At 51.6% G+C, this 18,159-nt stretch overlaps 1 protein-coding gene across 1 annotated transcript; it reads right to left on the bottom strand.

Moving 5' to 3' along the window:
* Positions 1-13,860: 13,860 nt before the first annotated feature.
* On the bottom strand, positions 13,861-17,872 carry THY1 (Thy-1 cell surface antigen). Its single transcript, XM_049777978.1, has 4 exons — positions 17,810-17,872; positions 15,232-15,292; positions 14,563-14,898; positions 13,861-14,282 (listed from the first exon to the last, which is right to left on the bottom strand). Exons 2-4 carry the CDS (start codon positions 15,266-15,268, stop codon positions 14,176-14,178), a joined length of 480 nt encoding a protein of 159 aa, XP_049633935.1. The 5' UTR covers positions 15,269-15,292; positions 17,810-17,872; the 3' UTR covers positions 13,861-14,175.
* Positions 17,873-18,159: the final 287 nt, after the last annotated feature.

The raw sequence follows: 18,159 nt of genomic DNA, 5'->3' as shown, positions 1-18,159 counted from the left end.
CTCCTGCCCGCCTCTCCCCCACCTCCAGCCGGGGGCCCCCGAAAGGACCTCCCCGGGAAATTGGCGCCACCCAGCGGGCAGCCGCCTCATCGCGCCGGGCGGGGCCGGCCAAGCCACGCCCCCCGCGCCGCGCCGCGCATCACTGTCACTCAGCGCCTCCCGCGCCTCCTATTGGCTGCTTCCCATTGTGGCGTCATCCAGGCCCCGCCCACTCCTCGGTCTCCACGGCGACGGGTGTCAACAGAGGACCACATGGCGAGGAAGCACGCGGGATGCAGGGGGCGGAGCTCCCGGAGAGCCTGAAGGGTTTGACAGCTGTCTTAAGGGGCCTTAAGGGTGTTAGGCTGCAGGTAGGAGGATTTGGGGAAGGGGGTCCCCGGGAGAGTGGCCTGTTTGAATTTCTGGGGTACATAGTAAATATGCGTTCTTTTTTTAAATTAATTTATTTAAAGAAAATGCATTACCTAGTTGACATAACTGATAACACAATTTTAGGCAGACCAAAATCTTTTTTAGGGAGATCAAAATTTTTCTTCTGGCACAAAATGCATTTATTTTTATTATTATTTGCTACAAAATGATTTATTACCTGTCACACAAGTAAACATGCGTTCTTTAGTGAAGTTGACTTTTCCAGATCTCTTTCCCACCAGGCTAAGCCAGGAAAGTCCTGTTGGGTTTCATTTCTTTTTTCCCCTCCACTCCACAGTGTCTCCAGTTTCTATCATATCCACCATCCTACCTGCCTGGCTTTTTTTTTTTTTTTTTTTTTTTTTTTTGGTTTTTGGGCCACACCCAGCGATGTTCAGGGGTTACTCCTGGCTGTCTGCTCAGAAAGAGCTCCTGGCAGGCACGGGAGACCAATTGGGACACCGGGATTCGAACCAACCACCTTTGGTCCTGGATCGGCTGCTTGCAAGGCAAACGCCACTGTGCTATCTCTCCGGGCCCTCCCCACATTTTTTTTAATCATCAATATTTTTATTTCACAAAGAAGTAATTATTAGAATCATTTTTACTTTCTGATTGGCTAGACATGATTATACGGCAGTTTTGGGGCACAGTTTTTCAGTACTGTTACCGAGAGGATTTCAGGCTTAACATGTCACCAACTTTCAGCACCCTTTGACTTCCAGCGACTGGTGATGGTAGCTGGATGGGTAAAGGGAGGCACAGAGCTTGTTGTTGTTGTTGTTGTTTGCCACTGCAGTCTTGTGCATGAAAATATCTTTTCTAGGTTTCAGCTGCCTCTGGAAAAGACCCACGTCCACAGTCATTTGCTTTTCCTTGCAGGTTAAAGACAACCAGCTCGGGTGACTGCAGCCCAGGCACATGAATAGTTTCCCTTCCTTCAGCTGTCTTTAGCTCTTTCTGCATTTCCAGATTTTTAAATTTTTTTTTTGATTTTGGGTTTTGGGCCACACCTGGTGATGCTCAGGGGTTCCTCCTGGCTATGTGCTCAGAAATCGCTCCTGGCTTGGGGGACCATATGAGACGGCAGGGATTGAACCCAGGTCTGTCCTCCCAGATAAATTTTTAAGTTAATTACCATGAATTATAAAGTAATTATTTTTGTTTATTATTATTATTATTAATACTATTATCACTATTATTAGGTTTTTGGTCTACACCCAGGGGCACCCAGGGCTTATTTCTGGTTTGGCACTCAGGCATCACTCCTGCTGGCTCAGGGCCCATTTAGGATGCCAGAGGATCGAACCCCAGGTGGCTGCGTGAAAAGCAAATGCCCTGCCTGCTTGTGCTATTGCTCCAATCCCATAATGTAATTCTTGATTGGGTTTCAGGCATGCAATGTTCCAACACCCATCCCTTCTTCACTAGTGTCTGCATCCCTCCAGTGTCTCTAGTTTCTTTCTTCCCCAGTGTCTCTAGTTTATATTATGCCCATCATCCTATCTTCCTGGCTTTCACAAATCAATTTTATTTTTGGGGGGGCCACACCCGGCAGTGCTCAGGGGTTACTCCTGGTTCTGTGCTCAGAAATCGCTCTTGGCAGGCACAGGGAACCATATGGAATGCCAGAATTTTTTTTTTTTTTTTGGGATGCCAGAATTTGAACCACTATTGGTTTTGGGTCGGCCCGCTTGCAAGGAAAGGCCCTACTACTGTGCTATCTCTTCGGCCCCTTGTAAATCGATTTTTGGCACAATTTTTTAGTACTTATTACGAATAGTATTTCAGGCGTAACACGTCACCACCTTCCAGCACCCTCACATCCCCCTGCTTGAACATTTCCGGCCACTTTTATTGTCATGATCCTTTTTCTGTCTTATTCTCCCACCTGCCTCCCCACCTCAAGCTTCCTGCTGAGGACTGTTCTCAAGTTCTTCATTTCTGTTGCCTTTGGGCATGATGGTTCCCCTACTGTTTCTTTATATCCTGCTATGAGAGAGCTCATCCCTCTGACTAACTCCACTCAGCATGATCCTCTCCAAATTCATCCATGTAGCAGCCAATTGCATGATTTTATCTTTTCTTGAAATAGTAACCTTTCTGCCTCTGAGCTTACCTGGATCCATTCCCCCTCCCCCCCCCCAACATCTAGTGATGCTCAGGGGCCGCTTCTTGCTCAGGTAAGGAAACTTGGGCGAGATGCAGGGGTGCTATCTCAGGATTTTTTTTTTGGTTTTTGGGTCACACCCGGCAGCGCTCAGGAGTTACTCTTGGCTCTATGCTCAGAAATTGCTCCTGGTAGGCTGGGGGGACCAGCTGGGATGCAGGGATTCGAACCACTATCCTTCTGCATGCAGAGCAAATGCCCTACCTCCATGCTATCTCTCGGCCCCATCTCCTAATCATGATTCTGTACTCAGAGGTCACTCCTTGCTTGAGGGACTGTAAGGGGTGTAAGATAAGACAGCTAACAATCCTAAACAAAGGAGTTTCCCCAATTCCCTCCCTGCCCTTTCTTTATTCATCCAGTGGGCTTTACATATCAAAGAAAGAGGTTTAGGGAGGGAGGAAATTGGGGGAACACCTTTGTTTAGGATTGTTAGCTAGTCTCTTTTTATAATGGGGTGCCAGAAATTGAACCCCAGTCAATAGTGTGCAAGGCAAAAGTCCTACCCTCTGTCATCAGGATCCATTCTATTTTTAGGGGGGGGGTTGGGTCACACCTGGCGGTGCTCAGGGGTTCAGTGAACCAGGGTTACTCCTGGTTCAGTGCTCAGGAATCACTCCTGGCAGGCTCGGGGGACCAGATGGGATGCCAGGATTCAAACCACAGTCTGTGCTGGATCAGCTGCTTGCAAGGCAAACACCCATCATTGTGCTAGCTCTCTGGCCCCAAGGATCCATTCTATTTTGGGGGGGGTTACACCCCTGAATGCTTGGGTCACTACTGACTGCATTCATGAATCACTCCTGGTGGTGCCCAGGTGACCCAATGGAATGCTAGGGATTGAGCCTGGGTTGGCTGCATGCAAGGAAAATACCCTACCTGCTGTGCTATCTCTCCAACCCATTAGAATCCATTTTTTTTTGCTTGTTTGTTTTTTTGACCACACCTGGTGACACTCAGGCTCAGTGGTTACTCCTGGCTATGCACTCAGAAATCGCTCCTGGCTTGGGGGACTATATGGGATGCCGGGGGTGGGGGGTGGGGTGGGGTGGGGTGGGGTGGTGGTATTGAACTGTGTACCGTCCTAGGCTAACACGGGCAAGGCCTGACGCCTTACCCCTTGCTCCACCGCTCCGGCCCAGGATCCATTTTTACCTCTCTGTCCTAGAGGTAATGAAAGAGGAATCCTCTCGTCCAAGACTGCTCTCCTCTGCGTCTCAACCTTGGTCCTTTCCTCAGCCCGCCTTCTGTCACATTTCTCTGCTATCGAATAAGTGGGGCATGAGACATTGCACTGGATAAAACAGGCAAAACTCCCCAATCCTGGTCTGCAGGGAGCTTAGATTTTCATCTAAGCAGGACAGCAGTCACACAGTGAAGGATCTACACATCAGCGATCTGGGGGGCACTAGGACTGTGCAGATAAGCAGGGCGGGGGGGGGGGGAGCTTATGGAGTTTGTCCTCAGAGACTGTTTCCCAGAGAATGGGATATTGGAATGATCTTCAGGAGATGCAAGAGAAAGCCTTCTAGGTAGCTAGGAGAGAACCTTTTAGAAGAATTAGGGCTATACCTCAAAGAACCCTGTGCTTGATTCCTGGTATTGCAGGTCCCCAATACTGCTGGGTGTGGCAACCCCCGATAAAATAAAAGAATATTTGGGTTTAAGGGAGATTCAGTGGAAAAGGTCTGGAGATGGGGGCCTTCTGGTCAATTGGGAGGAAGACAACCAAGGTCAGTGTGTCTGGAGTGGAGAAGAGAGTCACTGAGGCCAAGCGTCATCAGGGAAGTGGGGTTGATGGGCCCGAAGGCCATCTCTGTAGCATTAGCTTGGACTCTGAGCGGAGACTTAGGGGAGTTTGAGCAGAGAAGGGTCTGATTTGTTTCTTTTTTGGGGGGGCCACATATTAGTGCTCTGGAGTGACACCCTTAGTGCTTAGGGCCCCTTATACATCCCTGAGGGAGGCAATGGGCTTTTTTTTTTGTTTGTTTTTGTTTTTGTTTTTGGGCCACACCCGGCGGTGCTCAGGGGGTTACTCCTGGCTGTCTGCTCAGAAATAGCTCCTGGCAGGCACGGGGGACCATATGGGACACCGGGATTCGAACCAACCACCTTTGGTCCTGGATCGGCTGCTTGCAAGGCAAACGCTGCTGTGCTATCTCTCCGGCCTGGCAATGGGCATTTTTATCAATGCAAGGTGAGCAATTTAATTCCTGCACTTCTTTCTCAGGCCCAGATCGGAGGTTTTGGTTTTTGGTTTTTTGGGCCACACTGGTGATGCTCACGGGTTACTCCTGACGATGCTCCTGGCTTGGGGAACTATATGTGATGCCAGGGGATCGAATTGTCATCTGTCCTAGGCTAGCATGCACAAGACAGATGTCTTACTGCTTTTGCCACCACTCCAGCCCCAGATTGGAGTTATTATTTATTATTTTTAAATTTTTTTGGTTTTTGGGCCACACCCGGTGACACTCAGGGGTTACTCCTGGCTATGTGCTCAGGAATCATTCCTGGTTTGGGGGACCATATGGGACGCTGGGGATCGAACCTAGGTCCGTTCTGGGTCAGCTACATGTTTTTGTTTTTGTTTTTCAGGCCACACCTGTTTGATGCTCAGGGGTTATTCCTGGCTAAGTGCTCAGAAATTGTCCCTGGCTTGGGGGGACCATATGGGACGCTGGGGGATCGAACCACGGTTGCGGTCTTTCCTTGGCTAGCGCTTGCAAGGCAGACACCTTACCTAGCGCCACCGCAGCCCTACCACTGTGCTATTGCACTGGCCCCAGATCAGTTATTTATTTATGTTGGTTTTTGGGTCACACCAGGCAGCACTCAGGGGTTACTCCTGGCTCTACACTCAGAAATTGCTTCTGGCAGGCTCGAGGGACCATATGGGATACCGGGATTCGAACCACCATCCTTCTGCAAGCTAGGCAAACAGCCTACCTCTATGCTATCTCTCCGGCCCCAGATCAGAGTTATTTTAAGGGAAGGTTAGTGAGGAGAAGAGGCCTCAGGAAGTGTGGTAGGACTTTGTGGAGCTGTGGCAGTGGCTGCATTTAAGGGGCTGCGTGAGGTACTGTGAGGTCTGTATCTGCGTGTGTTTTGCACCTAGAACTTAATAGTTTCCTACTGGCTTAAGAGGGTGTAGGAGAAAGAGGGTGGGATTTTCAGTCTGAACATGATCTGAGAAGGTGGAGCTACGGAAGGAGCAGGTGAGTTATGCTTGAGTTTTTTTTTTTTTTTTTGGCCTCATCTAGTGCTCATGGACCATTCCTAGCAGTGCTCATGGGACCATATAGGATGCCAAGGACCAAACTCAGGTTGGGCATATGCCAAGCAAACATCCTACTTACTGTGCTACCACTTCAGCCTTGATTCAGAGTTTTATTCTGCTGCTGCATCAACCAGCCAGTTGCTGGTTATATTTCTTTTATTGTTTTGGTTTTTGGGCCACATCTGGTGATGCTTAGGGAGTTTCCTGGCTTTGTGCTCAGAATTTACTCATGGAGGGCTCAGGGGACCATATGGGATGTCCAGGATCAAACCCAGATTGACTACATGCCAGACAAGATCTTACGAGCTGTGCTATTGCTCCAGCCCTAACAAGTTGCTGGCTTTGCAGTCGAAGGACATTTTTTTTTTCAGGCCACACCCGTTTGATGCTCAGGGGTTACTCCTGGCTAAGCGCTCAGAAATCGCCCCTGGCTTGGGGGGACCATATGGGACGCTGGGGGATCGAACCGCGGTCCTTCCTTGGCTAGCGCTTGCAAGGCAGACACCTTACCTCTAGCGCCACCTCGCTGGCCCCAGATTGTTAAAGATATGAAGGACTTGGGGCTGGAGAGATAGCATGGAGGTAAGGCATTTACCTTTCATGCAGAAGGTCAGTGGTTCGAATCCTGGCATCCCATATGGTCCCCTGAGCCTGCCAGAAGAGAATTCGGAGTATAGAGCCAGGAGTAACCCCTGAGCGCTGCTGGGTGTGACCCAAAAAACAAAACAAAACAAAAAAGATATGGAGGACTAAGTGACCCGTGTAATCCTCTTTACTTTTTGCTTTCGGGGACCCCACTTAGCAGTATTCAAGATCTATTCCTGCCTTTGTGCTCAGGGGTCATCCTTAGCAGTGCGCAGGGACCATTTGCTGGTGCTAGGGATCGAACTTGGGTCATGACCAAAGTGACCTCATGCAAGGCCATTGTACTTCCTCTCTCTTAAGAGTTCATGCTGGGGGGCCGGCGAGGTGGCGCTAGAGGTAAGGTGTCTGCCTTGCAAGTGCTAGGCAAGGAAGGACCCCAGTTCAATTCCCCCCCCCCCCGTGTCCCATATGGTCCCCCCAAGCCAGGGATGATTTCTGAGCGCTTAGCCAGGAGTAACCCCTGAGCATCAAATGGGTATGGCCCAAAAAACCAAAAAAAACAAAACAAAACAAAAAAAAGTTCATGCTGACCATCAGCTCACAAGGACCTTCAGGCTGCAGGTAACTGTCACGTGTCTCACTTCCCACCTCTCAGCCTTAGCAGAATCCACGGTTCAGGGCTGCCCACCACCTTTGTGGGCATTGAGTTTGGGCTTGATTTCCCCTTTTGCTCTCCTTGTGTTAATGTGATGTTGGGCTGTGGCATGCTGAAGAGCCCACACTTGTTGGGGTGCAAGATATCTCTAGTGCTGGGGATCGAACCTGTGTCTTCATCCCTGCAAGGCAGGTACCCTGCCGTGGGACCACCTCCCAGAGGTCTGTCAGGCAAATGAGTTGGGGCTTCTCCATTGAGATCCCTCATCTTCTCCCTCACCTTCATGACTGTACAACTTCCTGTTGTCACAGGCACCCACAGGCCCCATTCTTGGTATAATAGCAGATTTTTATATGGTCCATTTTTTCTGTCAGGAGAGACAAAGTAAACTATTATTTGGTCTTTTTTGTTTTGTTTTGTTTTTGTTTTTGGGTCACACCTGGCAGTGCTCAGGGGTTACTCCTGGCTCTACGCTCAGAAATCGCTCCTGGCAGGCTGGGTGGGGGGAACATATAGGATGCTGGGATTTGAACCACCATCCTTCTGCATGCAAGACAAACGCCCTACCTCCAGGCTATCCCTCATTTGGTCTATTTTTTGTCCCTCATTTGGTCTATTTTTTTCTACTATTTTTATTTTATTTTTGGTTTTTGGGCCACACCTGTGACACTCAGGGGTTACTCCTGGCTATGCACTCAGAAATCACTCCTGACTTCGGGGACCATCTGGGACGCGCTAGGATTCGAACCACAATCCGTCCTGGATCAGCTGCGTGCAAGTCAAACTCTCTTATGCTGTGCTGTCTCTCTGGCCCCTCCTCTACTATTTTTATTGACTTATTTTTTCAGTATTACACACTTCAGTATGGCACATTATAATATACCACACCTTGGCTATTGTGTTATTCTGAAAAATACTGCTGTGAACAAGAGGTATGAATCTCTCTAAGTATTTTCTTTTTTCCTTTTTTGGTTTCTGGGTCACACCTGGCTGTGCTCAAGGGTTACTCTTGTCTCTGCACTCAGGGATCATTCCTGGCAGTGTTCAGAGGATAGTGTTCAGAGGTGGTAGGAATTGAACCCAGGACTGCTGCATGCAAGGAAAGTATCCTACCCCTGATCCTTTCTCTATGACAATTAAATCAATATTTTTATACCCTGCAGGTAAGTATCTGGAAGCAGAATTGCTAGACCATATGCTATTCCCGTTATATTTTCATTTTGTTTTTTGGGTCACTTACCTGGCAATGCTCAGGGGTTATGTCTGGTTCTGTGCTCAGGAATTACTCCTGGCAGTGCTCAGAGGCCTTACGGAATGCCGAGGATTGAACCTGAGTCAACTATTTGCAAAGCAAATGCCCTCCCTGCTGTACTATCGCTCCAGTCCTCATTTTTAATTCTGAAATCTAGGCATGTCCAAGCATGAGCTGCTTGCAGTGTCCAGACCTCCTCCTCCTCCTTTTTTCCTTCTTCTTTTTGGTTTTTGGGTCACACCCGACTCCTGGCTCTATGCTCAGAAATTGCTCCTGGCAGGCTCGGGGGACCATATGGGATGCTGGGATTCCAACCACCGTCCTTCTGCATGCAAGGCAAATGCCTTACCTCCATGCCATCTCTCCCACCCCTCTGTGGTGCTTCTTAACTCTGAACTCAAGGGCCAGGAGGGGAAGGAGTGTGGGGGACACTCCGCCCACAGCCAGCTAGCAAGGGGACTGCTACTATCTGCTCTTCTGGGCTTCTTAGATTGAGAGAGGGGGAAACCCTGTCTCTGTCTCAGGAGGTCTCAGGTTCTGGCTGGAAGATGTCCTTTTCGTTTTTTGTTTTTTGTTTTTCCTCCGGGGGCGCCTACCTCACACTCAGCTGCACTTATTCCCTCTGAGGCACCGCTCTGGCCCCTGGATGGCTCAGCTGTAGAGAGTCAAGAAGGGGCCCAGGAACTTCCTGTGTGGGTGGAAGTGGTTTGTGCCCCTGGCGTGTGGCTGCCAGTCCTAGGGGGCTCCTTTCTCCCCAGGAGGGGACTGAGTCTCAGGTGACTTCAGGGACATCTGATTTGCTGCATGAGCTTCTGTATCCACAGCTCAGTGGGATGGACCCACAGACTGTGCGGCATTGAGCCCAGAGGGGATCACTCTGTCTCTGTCCTTGCCCAGGGCTGTCACTAGAGGGTCTCCCCCCTTGGCATGAAGCACAGGGCAGTGTCCTGTGTGTGCCTCCTGTCCCTCTATGATGGGTCAAGATGCACCCCCCCCCCAGTCCCCAGAAGTCTGGAGAACCCTTCTTCTTTTTTTTTTTTTGGGTCACACTCAGCAGCAGTCAGGGGTTACTCCTGGCTCTATGCTCAGAAATCACTCCTGACAGGCTCAGGGGACTACTATATGGGATGCCGGGATTCGAACCACTGTCCCTCTGCATTAAAAGGCAAACGCCTTACCTCCGTGCTATCTTTCCGGCCCCTGGAGAACCCTTCTAACCTGTGAACCTAGGCCACTTGCCTGCTGATGAACCCAATACTTCTGGCACCCACACCTCTAACCCCACCCCATCTCTCTCTAGCCCTATAACCCTCACCCACACTGCTACGATCTCTCACCCCACACACTGCATAACCCACACACACTTCTTTCCACATTCTTCCCACCCAATACCCCATACCTCTCATCACTGTTAACTACCCTCGACACCCACTTCTTAGAGTGATGCTGTCTGGAGTACACCCCAACACTATCCTTGAAGGGGCAGGGGGCAGTGGGAATCCTTTGATTCTGAGTCCAGAGGGGCTGAGAGTACTGTGGGCCTCAACAGAGCACAGCTGGGAGAAAGCTCTGGCCCCACCCCACCACAGCCTCCCCAGGGCTACATTCTGGAGTATCTATGGCAGCCTCAGACCTGGTTTCCTTCCATTAGCTTTTGCTGGAACCACTCAGGGGTCAGAAGGAACTTCAGGTATAATAGGGGTGACACTTCCTGTTTGCTTCAAGATAACTTGGGGGGATGGAGAGATAGCATGAAGATAAGGCGTTTGCCTTTCATGCAGAAGGTCGGTGGTTCGAATCCCAGCATCCCATATAATTCCCTGAGCCTGCCAGGAGCGATTTCTGAGCATAGAGCATAGAAGTAACCCCTGAGTGCTGCCGGGTGTGACTCAAAAACAAAACAAAACAAAAAGTTAAAAAAAAAAGCCTTCCTGGGAGCCGGGAGTCGAGCAGGAGGAGGTTTGGCAAGCCCACGCCATGCCGGAAGCCTGCTTGGCCAGGCCTAGGGGGGGTGCGGGACTTGGGTAACCCCAGCACCCCTCTGCCGCCTTGCTCCAGATCTCCAGGGCTTCCCCGGGCCACACGCCTGGGCAAGCCGGTGAGTTGGGTCCCTTGGTGGAGCCTGAAGGTACCCTAGGCCTTCCCCCACTATCCATGCGGCTCCTTAGGGAGGGTCTGGGTGGGGCTCTGAACCTCTGGTCTCCCAGCTTCTTGAAGGATCTCTCCTTCCTGGGAGCCGGGAGTCGAGCAGGAGGAGGTTTGGCTGGCACTGGTAATCTCTGTCCAGTCTACATTCTCAAAATCGCGCGGGGGCGATAGCACAAGAAACATTAATAGTACTCTCACAAGAAACATTAATAGTACTCACTATCATTGAATTATGTTTTTATGTATGCAGAATGTCCATTTTGTAGTCTGCCCTTTTGCATACCCCTTCATAAGTTCTTATTTCTCTTTAACTTCTTTATCTCCTATCATCATTACTCCTTTTTTACCCTTTCTAACTTAAGTACTGTTGAGTCCTAATTCACATTCCAAAGTGGTGCCCTAGAGTTAACACCCACCCAACTATTTTAAAAGGCATAAAAATGATGCATATCTTTTCAACATTTTATGGGTGTTTTCTTTGACGGCTATAACTTTTGCTAAATACTTTCTTATACAGTGATGATCCTCCCCCCCATGTTTTTTATCTTCTTTTTGTGAACTACTCAATATGGAATTTGGTGTGAAAGAATCCCTCAGTTTAATACTTATGTTTGAACCAAGGTATGGGTCTTGTTGGAAATGTTCTTATGCCCCCATATATCTGATAGCACCACGTGGCTTTATTACTTGTTTGCGTAGGCACACTAACATGGGAAAATACTATACATACCAATGGGTTCTTGTCTAATAGAAATGGGAACACACAAATCTTGTAGTGCAATGAGACCTTACACCCTGAACATTGACATAAAGACCTGGCACAGGCCTCAGAAGAATGGGCATTCTCCATTTACTCCTTGATCTACAGAAGACATTTACAAAACATCCAAGGTTGTATATAACATCACCCGGAGGCATTCCTGTACCAGGGACGACCCTACAGCTGCTCTGACATCAATCTACTCAAAAGAGACATCACTTAACACTGAGAAGACAACAAGAACAATGACCTGCTTACTGGACAGGGCTTGCTGTATTGCCCCTTTATGGTGAGGTTTGTCTATAACATCACCTGGAAGCAATCCTCTACCACGGAAGACCCTACCACTGCTCAGACATCGTCCTGCTCAAAAGAGACTTCCCTTAACACTGAGAAGACTTAACAACAACAACCTGCTTACAGGACAGGGCTTCCTGCATTCCCCTTTCATGGTGAGGTGAAACGAGAAGGCACTCCACATCATGACTTCAATGTAGGACATGCAGATTCCAGAATCTTTAATACAGAAACATGAGACCGACAACAGAGACTGTGTGATAAGTGTGTTGGCGCTACGGACAATGTCTTGGAGCGAACGATAACTTTCCTGAGGCCTAGAGCTGGTCTTATGCCAGGAAACTTCAGGGGTAGGATCTCTTTGTATTTAGGCCAAGGCTATTCCTTTCCATGCCTCTCATATTTTGGTGGGCCTTTGCAAACAACAATTGCCACTCTAACACCGTTTTTACTGTGCTCCTTTGACTCTAATCCTTAAAACACACCCACTTAAAATTTGAGGTTAACTTAAGCTAATATGCATGTACATGGAAATGTAAAAAATACTATGCCTCTAATGTTTAAGGAGTTACGTAAGTTTGATGGCTTTAGATTGCCTTGTGTGCTGTTAAGAAATATTATAATGTGCTACAATCTGGGGACTTGAGGGACAAAGTAATTGCACATAGATTCTGTTTTATTTATCTTAACTTTCTTTGGTGAAAGTTCAAAGTTAAGATATCAGCAAGGGGACTTCTTCTGATAATTATGTTATGGGTGATTGTCCTTCCACTGTAACTTTACCTTATCCTCTTTCTTTGCATCTTTTGTTCTCATAATTCATAATAAAAAATTATAAAACTGAAAAAAAAAAGTTAAAAAAAAAAAAGATAATTTGAGGGGTATCCAGTGATCCTTTTTTCTGAAAATGGTGGTTGGGACCTTCTGCCTGAGTATTAGGAAGTTGCTCCACCCCTCGAGCCTTATTCCTCTGCCTCAGTGGAGTGTCTAACCAGAAAGTGGGGTGGGTGGAAGGCCAGATGTTGGGGAGCCTGAGACAAAGGTAGGCTTGGGGCATGGGGCCTGTGGCAGGAACCAGCTGAGTCACTGAGGACATCCCACTTCCTCACAAAAAGGCCTGTGTACCTTTAGCCCATAGCAAATCTTTTGGGGGGTGGCATAGGTGGTGTGGTCCCCCACTTCCAGAATCCTCCCCGGGGAATGGCCAAGACCCACCAGGCCTGTAGTTGTTCCAGTTCTACACTGAGCCTCCAAGTCCTCCCTGGCCTTGCCTCCCTCCTCATAATGGCCCTTGGCATTTCTTGGCATAAAGAAATGTGCTTGTGCTTCCTAGCAGGGCAAAATGGGATCATTGTGTCTTGGGAGTCCCTTAGCTGGCTATGCACTGTCCTGTGCATTTTGGAGCCAGCTATCAGGCCTGGGATTCCCGGAAAGATGCCCCAAAGCGGGATCTTTAGCTAACACAGGCACACATACTCACACAGAAGTATCAGCCCAGCCAAACAGCACTGGATCAGAACCACCCCACTGCTGGCAGGGTCTCTAGCACCCCCAGCATGGCTCTGGCACCAGCCCCCTGCCTTCCCCCATCCTGCGGGGGGCCTTGATGACGCACACAGCCCCCCACTGCTCCCTCAGGTTCCGTGCTGGGGGGTGTTCTAGTGAACCCCCTTGCTGTGGGGTACTCTCGTAGGGTGCATCCATGCCACAGAGCAAACCAAAGTGACAGGCAGGTCACAGCCCAGGGCATGCCTGGGGCTTCTCCTATGGCGGGGGGGGGGGGGGGACGACGACAGATGGGCGCCATCAGACAGACAGGGGGACAGACTCCAGGGTTTATTGTGAGCTTTGCTGAAGGCAGGGTGGCACTTTGTCAGCATGGGGTGGGACCAAGCAGAAAGAGGGGTGTGGGGGTATGGGGAACTGTCTCCTGAGAAGGGTCTCCATGGCCTGCCTCAGGTCCCCCAGAGATCCCTGAGAAGGCAGGCTTGCGGGCCAGTGGGTGCGCTGAGGGGGGGGAAACAGGCTTGGGGAGCTCTGCGTGCCCCAACTGTGCCTCCATGTGGGGCCTTCTAGAGGGGGCTCATCCTTGGCTTGCCCCTCTCAGCAGCAGGGTAAGCCAGGGAGTGTCAGCAAGTTCCCACTTATTCCACTGAAGAACATCCCCACCTGCTGCCTCTGTGGACCCTAAGGTGGTGTCTGGGGGCACACCCAGGCCCCTGACTGTAGCTTCCTCAGTGGGGAGAGAAGAGGGGATCTCCCCACCCTCAGCACTTATGTCCCTGCTGCACATACCCACTGGCTGCCCCAGACCACCCCTTTCTTTCAGGGCCACTCCCAATGGACCAGCTACACCAGGGCTGGAAATTGTGCTCTGCTCAGTCCCTCCCCAGTAGCTCTTTTCCAAACTCTAAGAAAAGGAGGGGCCACTGCCAGGGAACCCCTGAGCAGGCTCTGGCAATGTAGAGACAGTGGGAGGCAGAGGGGAGGGAGGTTCTGTGGGGTGGGCAGGGCTGGGAGGAGGGCATGCAGCACTGGGATTCCAGATTGGGGGGGGTCTCTGTGACTTCCCGCGGTGAGAAGGATGTGAGCCTCCTGTGTTGGGGTGCCCTGCCCATCACAGGGAGAAGCCCACCACCTGCAGGGGCAGTGCCAGCAGCAGCAGCAGCAACCACGAGGGGCTCTGGGCCCACAGGCTAATGCCCTTACATTTGACCAGCTTGTCTGTGGAGAGAAGAAGGCCGAGTCTCAGAGTCTCAGAGCAGAGGGGGCCACCCACCCTCCCCTCAAAGCATGCGTGTTTCTCCCTGGGAAATGTATCATGAGAACCCTAAGGTGAGAGTGCGTGACGCAGTGACACTCCTGCACCAGAAGGAAGGTTGGAGATCAGGGCAGCTGGGGATTAGCCCGAACCACAGTGGACCTGGCTTTGCCTGTCCCGTGGGTCCTTCCCAGCTCCGTCTCCCATAATAGGGAAGTAGTTTGGGGCCGGGGCTCCGCTCACCTCGCAGCACCGAGACGTTCATGCTGGAGACGAAGCTCGACTGGCCGGCGACACGCAGCTCGCAGGTGTAGAAGCCCTCGTCCTTGTTGGTGAATCCATTCAGGTAGAGCACCTTGATGTTGTAACTGCTGTTGACCGAAGCGCGGGTTCGGTAGGTGTGCTCCACCACCCCGATGTTGCCGGCCAGCACATGCTTCTTGGTCTCCCGTGAGAGGCTGAACTCATACAGGATGGGCGAGGTAGTAGTGTTGTCGTGGCGGCAGTCCAGCCGCAGCGTTTGGTTCACCAGGCAGGCCGTCAGGCTGGTCACCCTCTGCCCACATGCCACCTGCAAGACTGGCACCAGCAGTGGTGCCCCATACACCTTGGGGTGGGAGCCCCTGCAGCCTGCACAGCAGGGGGCCCTATAGTCCCTGACAATAGTGAAGGGCCTGGCAGGGAGGGCACAGGGTTCGTTCTCTGAACCTGTCCCCCAGCCTGCATGTTCAGTCCTGCCTCTTATCCCATCCCATCCCTGGGGAGAGTCGGGGGTACTGGACGGGTTCTGGGTTCCCACATGAGATGGCACACCAGCTCAGGAATGAAGCCCCTCTCATCCTTGTCTCTGCCACATCCCGAGGTCAGTCTCCCCCAGGATGCAGAATACCCGCCCTCTTCCCTTTCCAGTACCTGCCAGCAGGAGCACGATGCCAATGGTGGGGTTCATGGTGCAGGGAATTCAGTCTGGGACCTGTGGGTGGGAGTCAGCCCAGAAATGGAAAGGGTGGTTTACACCGAGGGCTAGAGCTAGAACCTCAGAGAACATCCAAGACACTCCCCACTTCTGGCCACTCCCAGCCACTCCCAGCCCAGTCTGTCTCTGTGAGCTAGGTTTGTCACAAGATTTGAGTAAGATCACACGGAATTAGCTTCTGGTTCACTGGACTCGGGGGACCCCACAGGGCAGCACGTGGCCGGCCTCCTTGCAGGTGTCTGAGTATTGAGTGCTCTGTTCTCGCCCTGGCAGGGCTCATCCTAGTCTGCACAGGTGCCTGTGTCTCAGTGGAATATGTCCGGTGATGTGGTTGTCTTTCTGTACATGGCTGCCTATCTCCGGACAGAAATCCTGAGATCAGGTGGAGGGACTCTCTTCCACAGGGCAGGCCTGTTGTTTAATGAGGGCAAACACCCAGCACTCATATTTTACTACCCACATTTTTTTTTTTGGTTTTTGGGTTATACCCACAGGCTCTCAGGGGTTACTCCTGGCTCTATGCTCAGAAATCGCTCCTGGCAGGCTCGGGACCATATGGGATGCCGGGATTCGAACCACTGTCCATCCTGAATTCAGCCGCGTGTAAAGCAAACACCCTACTGCTGTGCTATCTCTCTGGCCCTACTACCCACATTTCTGAGTGCCAGTTTGTCCTAAGATTGGCTGTACACATGCTCTGCCACATGAGCTCGCTCCAGGGTCCCCTACCAACCATTTTTTTTGTGTGTGTGGCCACACCCAGCAATGCTCAGGGCTTACTCTTGGCTCTGTGCTCAGAAATCGCTCCTGGTAGGCTCTGGGGACCATATGGGATGCCGGGGATTGAACCTGGATCTGTCCCGGGTCGGCCACATGCAAGGCAAATGCCCTACCTCTGTGTTATTGCTCCAGCCCCAGCAGATGCTCTTTTTAAAATTATTGTTATTTTGGGTTTTTGCATCACACCTGGCTGTGTTCAGGGCTTAGTCTTGGCTCTGTGATCACTCTTCTAATGGCCTGGAGGCCATATATGGTACCAGGGATTGAACCCGGGTTGACTGCATTCAAAGCATATGCTTTAACCCCTGTGCCATTTAAAATTAATTTCATTTAATTTAGGTTCTGGGGATGAAACCCAGGACCACAAACATTCCCACCCCATTATCCTACCCTTTTACAGCCAATATCCATAGCTTTTCTCTTGCTAAAATTTTCTGCTGGGATACTGCTTGCTTTTTTTTTTTTGGTTTGGAAGAAAACCTGGTGCCCAAACAACTACATAGTATCTCCAAGTTGCTCCCAAGACACTGAGTAAATGAGACCTTGTCGGAATTACCGGCCAGGTAATCCCAGTGGCTAAGGAGAAAGAGCCCAAGACTCCCGATCCTTCTTCCTGTTCCTCAACTCCACGGCTGTTTGTGGGAGCTAAGAGGCTCCCAGAAGAGTCTGAACTTGTGCTCTTTTTGGGGCCTGATGTGCGCAAGCACTCGGGTTTCAAAAACGCCCTGATTGCACCGGAACTGCATTGTTTCCCTGGGCCCCAGATTTCCAGCCCAGGTCCAGGCGTCTAGCTAGCGGATCTGCTAATTCAGTTTTTGTTTGCGGGGAGCCCCTCATTCTGGCCAGGCGACCCCAGAGCAGGGATCCTTGCCAGTTGAGCAGAGAGGAGCTGGAGGCCAGAGCGAGGAGAGCGGGGTTCGGTGCGCCCTGGTGCAGCGCGCGCCTCCACCCTCCGTCCTGGGTGTGTGTCTGGCGCTCAGCCCCGCCTCGGGCTGCGGCTACAAGGATCCCCACTCCAAGCCCAGGGAGGGAGATGCCAGGGGAAGAAATGGTGGGGCCTGGGGTGGGGTGTCAGCATGCCATCACAGTCAAGGAGGGGCGCAAGGTGGGTGTAGATTCGAACAATCCCCAGTGTCTGGGCCAAGGCAGAGCAGAACTGGGAGTGCAATCTGTGTCCATTTCGTCCCCGGAGTCCTTGCAGCTCCAACCCAGAGTGGCCAGGCCTTGCGCTCTGCCGCTTTTCCCCCCTCTCCGGGAGCCGTTAGGCTGGCCCCACCCTTATTACACATCCCACCGGGGCCACCCCTTTCCCTGTGCCACCTCCCCCGCCGGTGGCACTGCGGTTTCCCAATCATGGGCACCCTTTTCCCTCTGTCCCTCTCTCTGGCACCGGGTGGAGAGCAAGACCCCCACACCCCTGCACTCCCTCCAGGCTGTCCTAGGTGCCCTCTTTTCCAGCACCCCAGTTCCAGGCTCCAGTGCCCTCCACACCGCCTAACCCCGCAGTCCTGCAGGACCTCGGATTCTGAAAAGCGGGGTGCCCCGCTCCCCTGTCCTTGGCCTGCTGCTCCTGCGTCCTGCTACCGCCCAGGCTTTGGAAACCCACAACAAACCCTCCTGCAAGCGCCACGCAGAGCATCCCCACCCTCGGGCATTCTGCACTGGTTCCCCCTCCCCAAGCCTCGGGTTGACTCCTCGGGGTTCATCCCAGCGCCCCGAGTCCCTAGCACCTACCTAATTCTCTGCGCTTGCTGCAGCCTTTCCCCGACGCGCGCGCACAACCCGCGGAACCCCGCCCGGCGCCCGCAGTTTTCAGCAGGGGGGTGGGAGAGGAGGGGCGGGAGGGCCCGGACCAATCAGTGGCTGCGAGGGGGCCCTCGGTGGGGGAGCGAGGCCTGGTGTGGGGGTGCGGGAGAGGGACGGGTAACTGCAGATTTGAAGCTTCACCCTCCTGCAGCTGGCAGGAACCAGGCAGCCAGGGAGGTTGGTTGTGGGGGGCGCATAGGGATCAGAATGGGGCTGCGCAGAGAACCCCTCTTTCTTCAGGACACCCCATCCACCCACAACGATGCATCAGGGCTTGG

This window comes from Suncus etruscus, chromosome 8 (assembly GCF_024139225.1).
Source record: "Suncus etruscus isolate mSunEtr1 chromosome 8, mSunEtr1.pri.cur, whole genome shotgun sequence".
In the NCBI taxonomy this organism is placed as follows: Eukaryota; Metazoa; Chordata; class Mammalia; order Eulipotyphla; family Soricidae; genus Suncus; species Suncus etruscus.
This window is presented reverse-complemented; position numbering and strand designations above follow the sequence as displayed.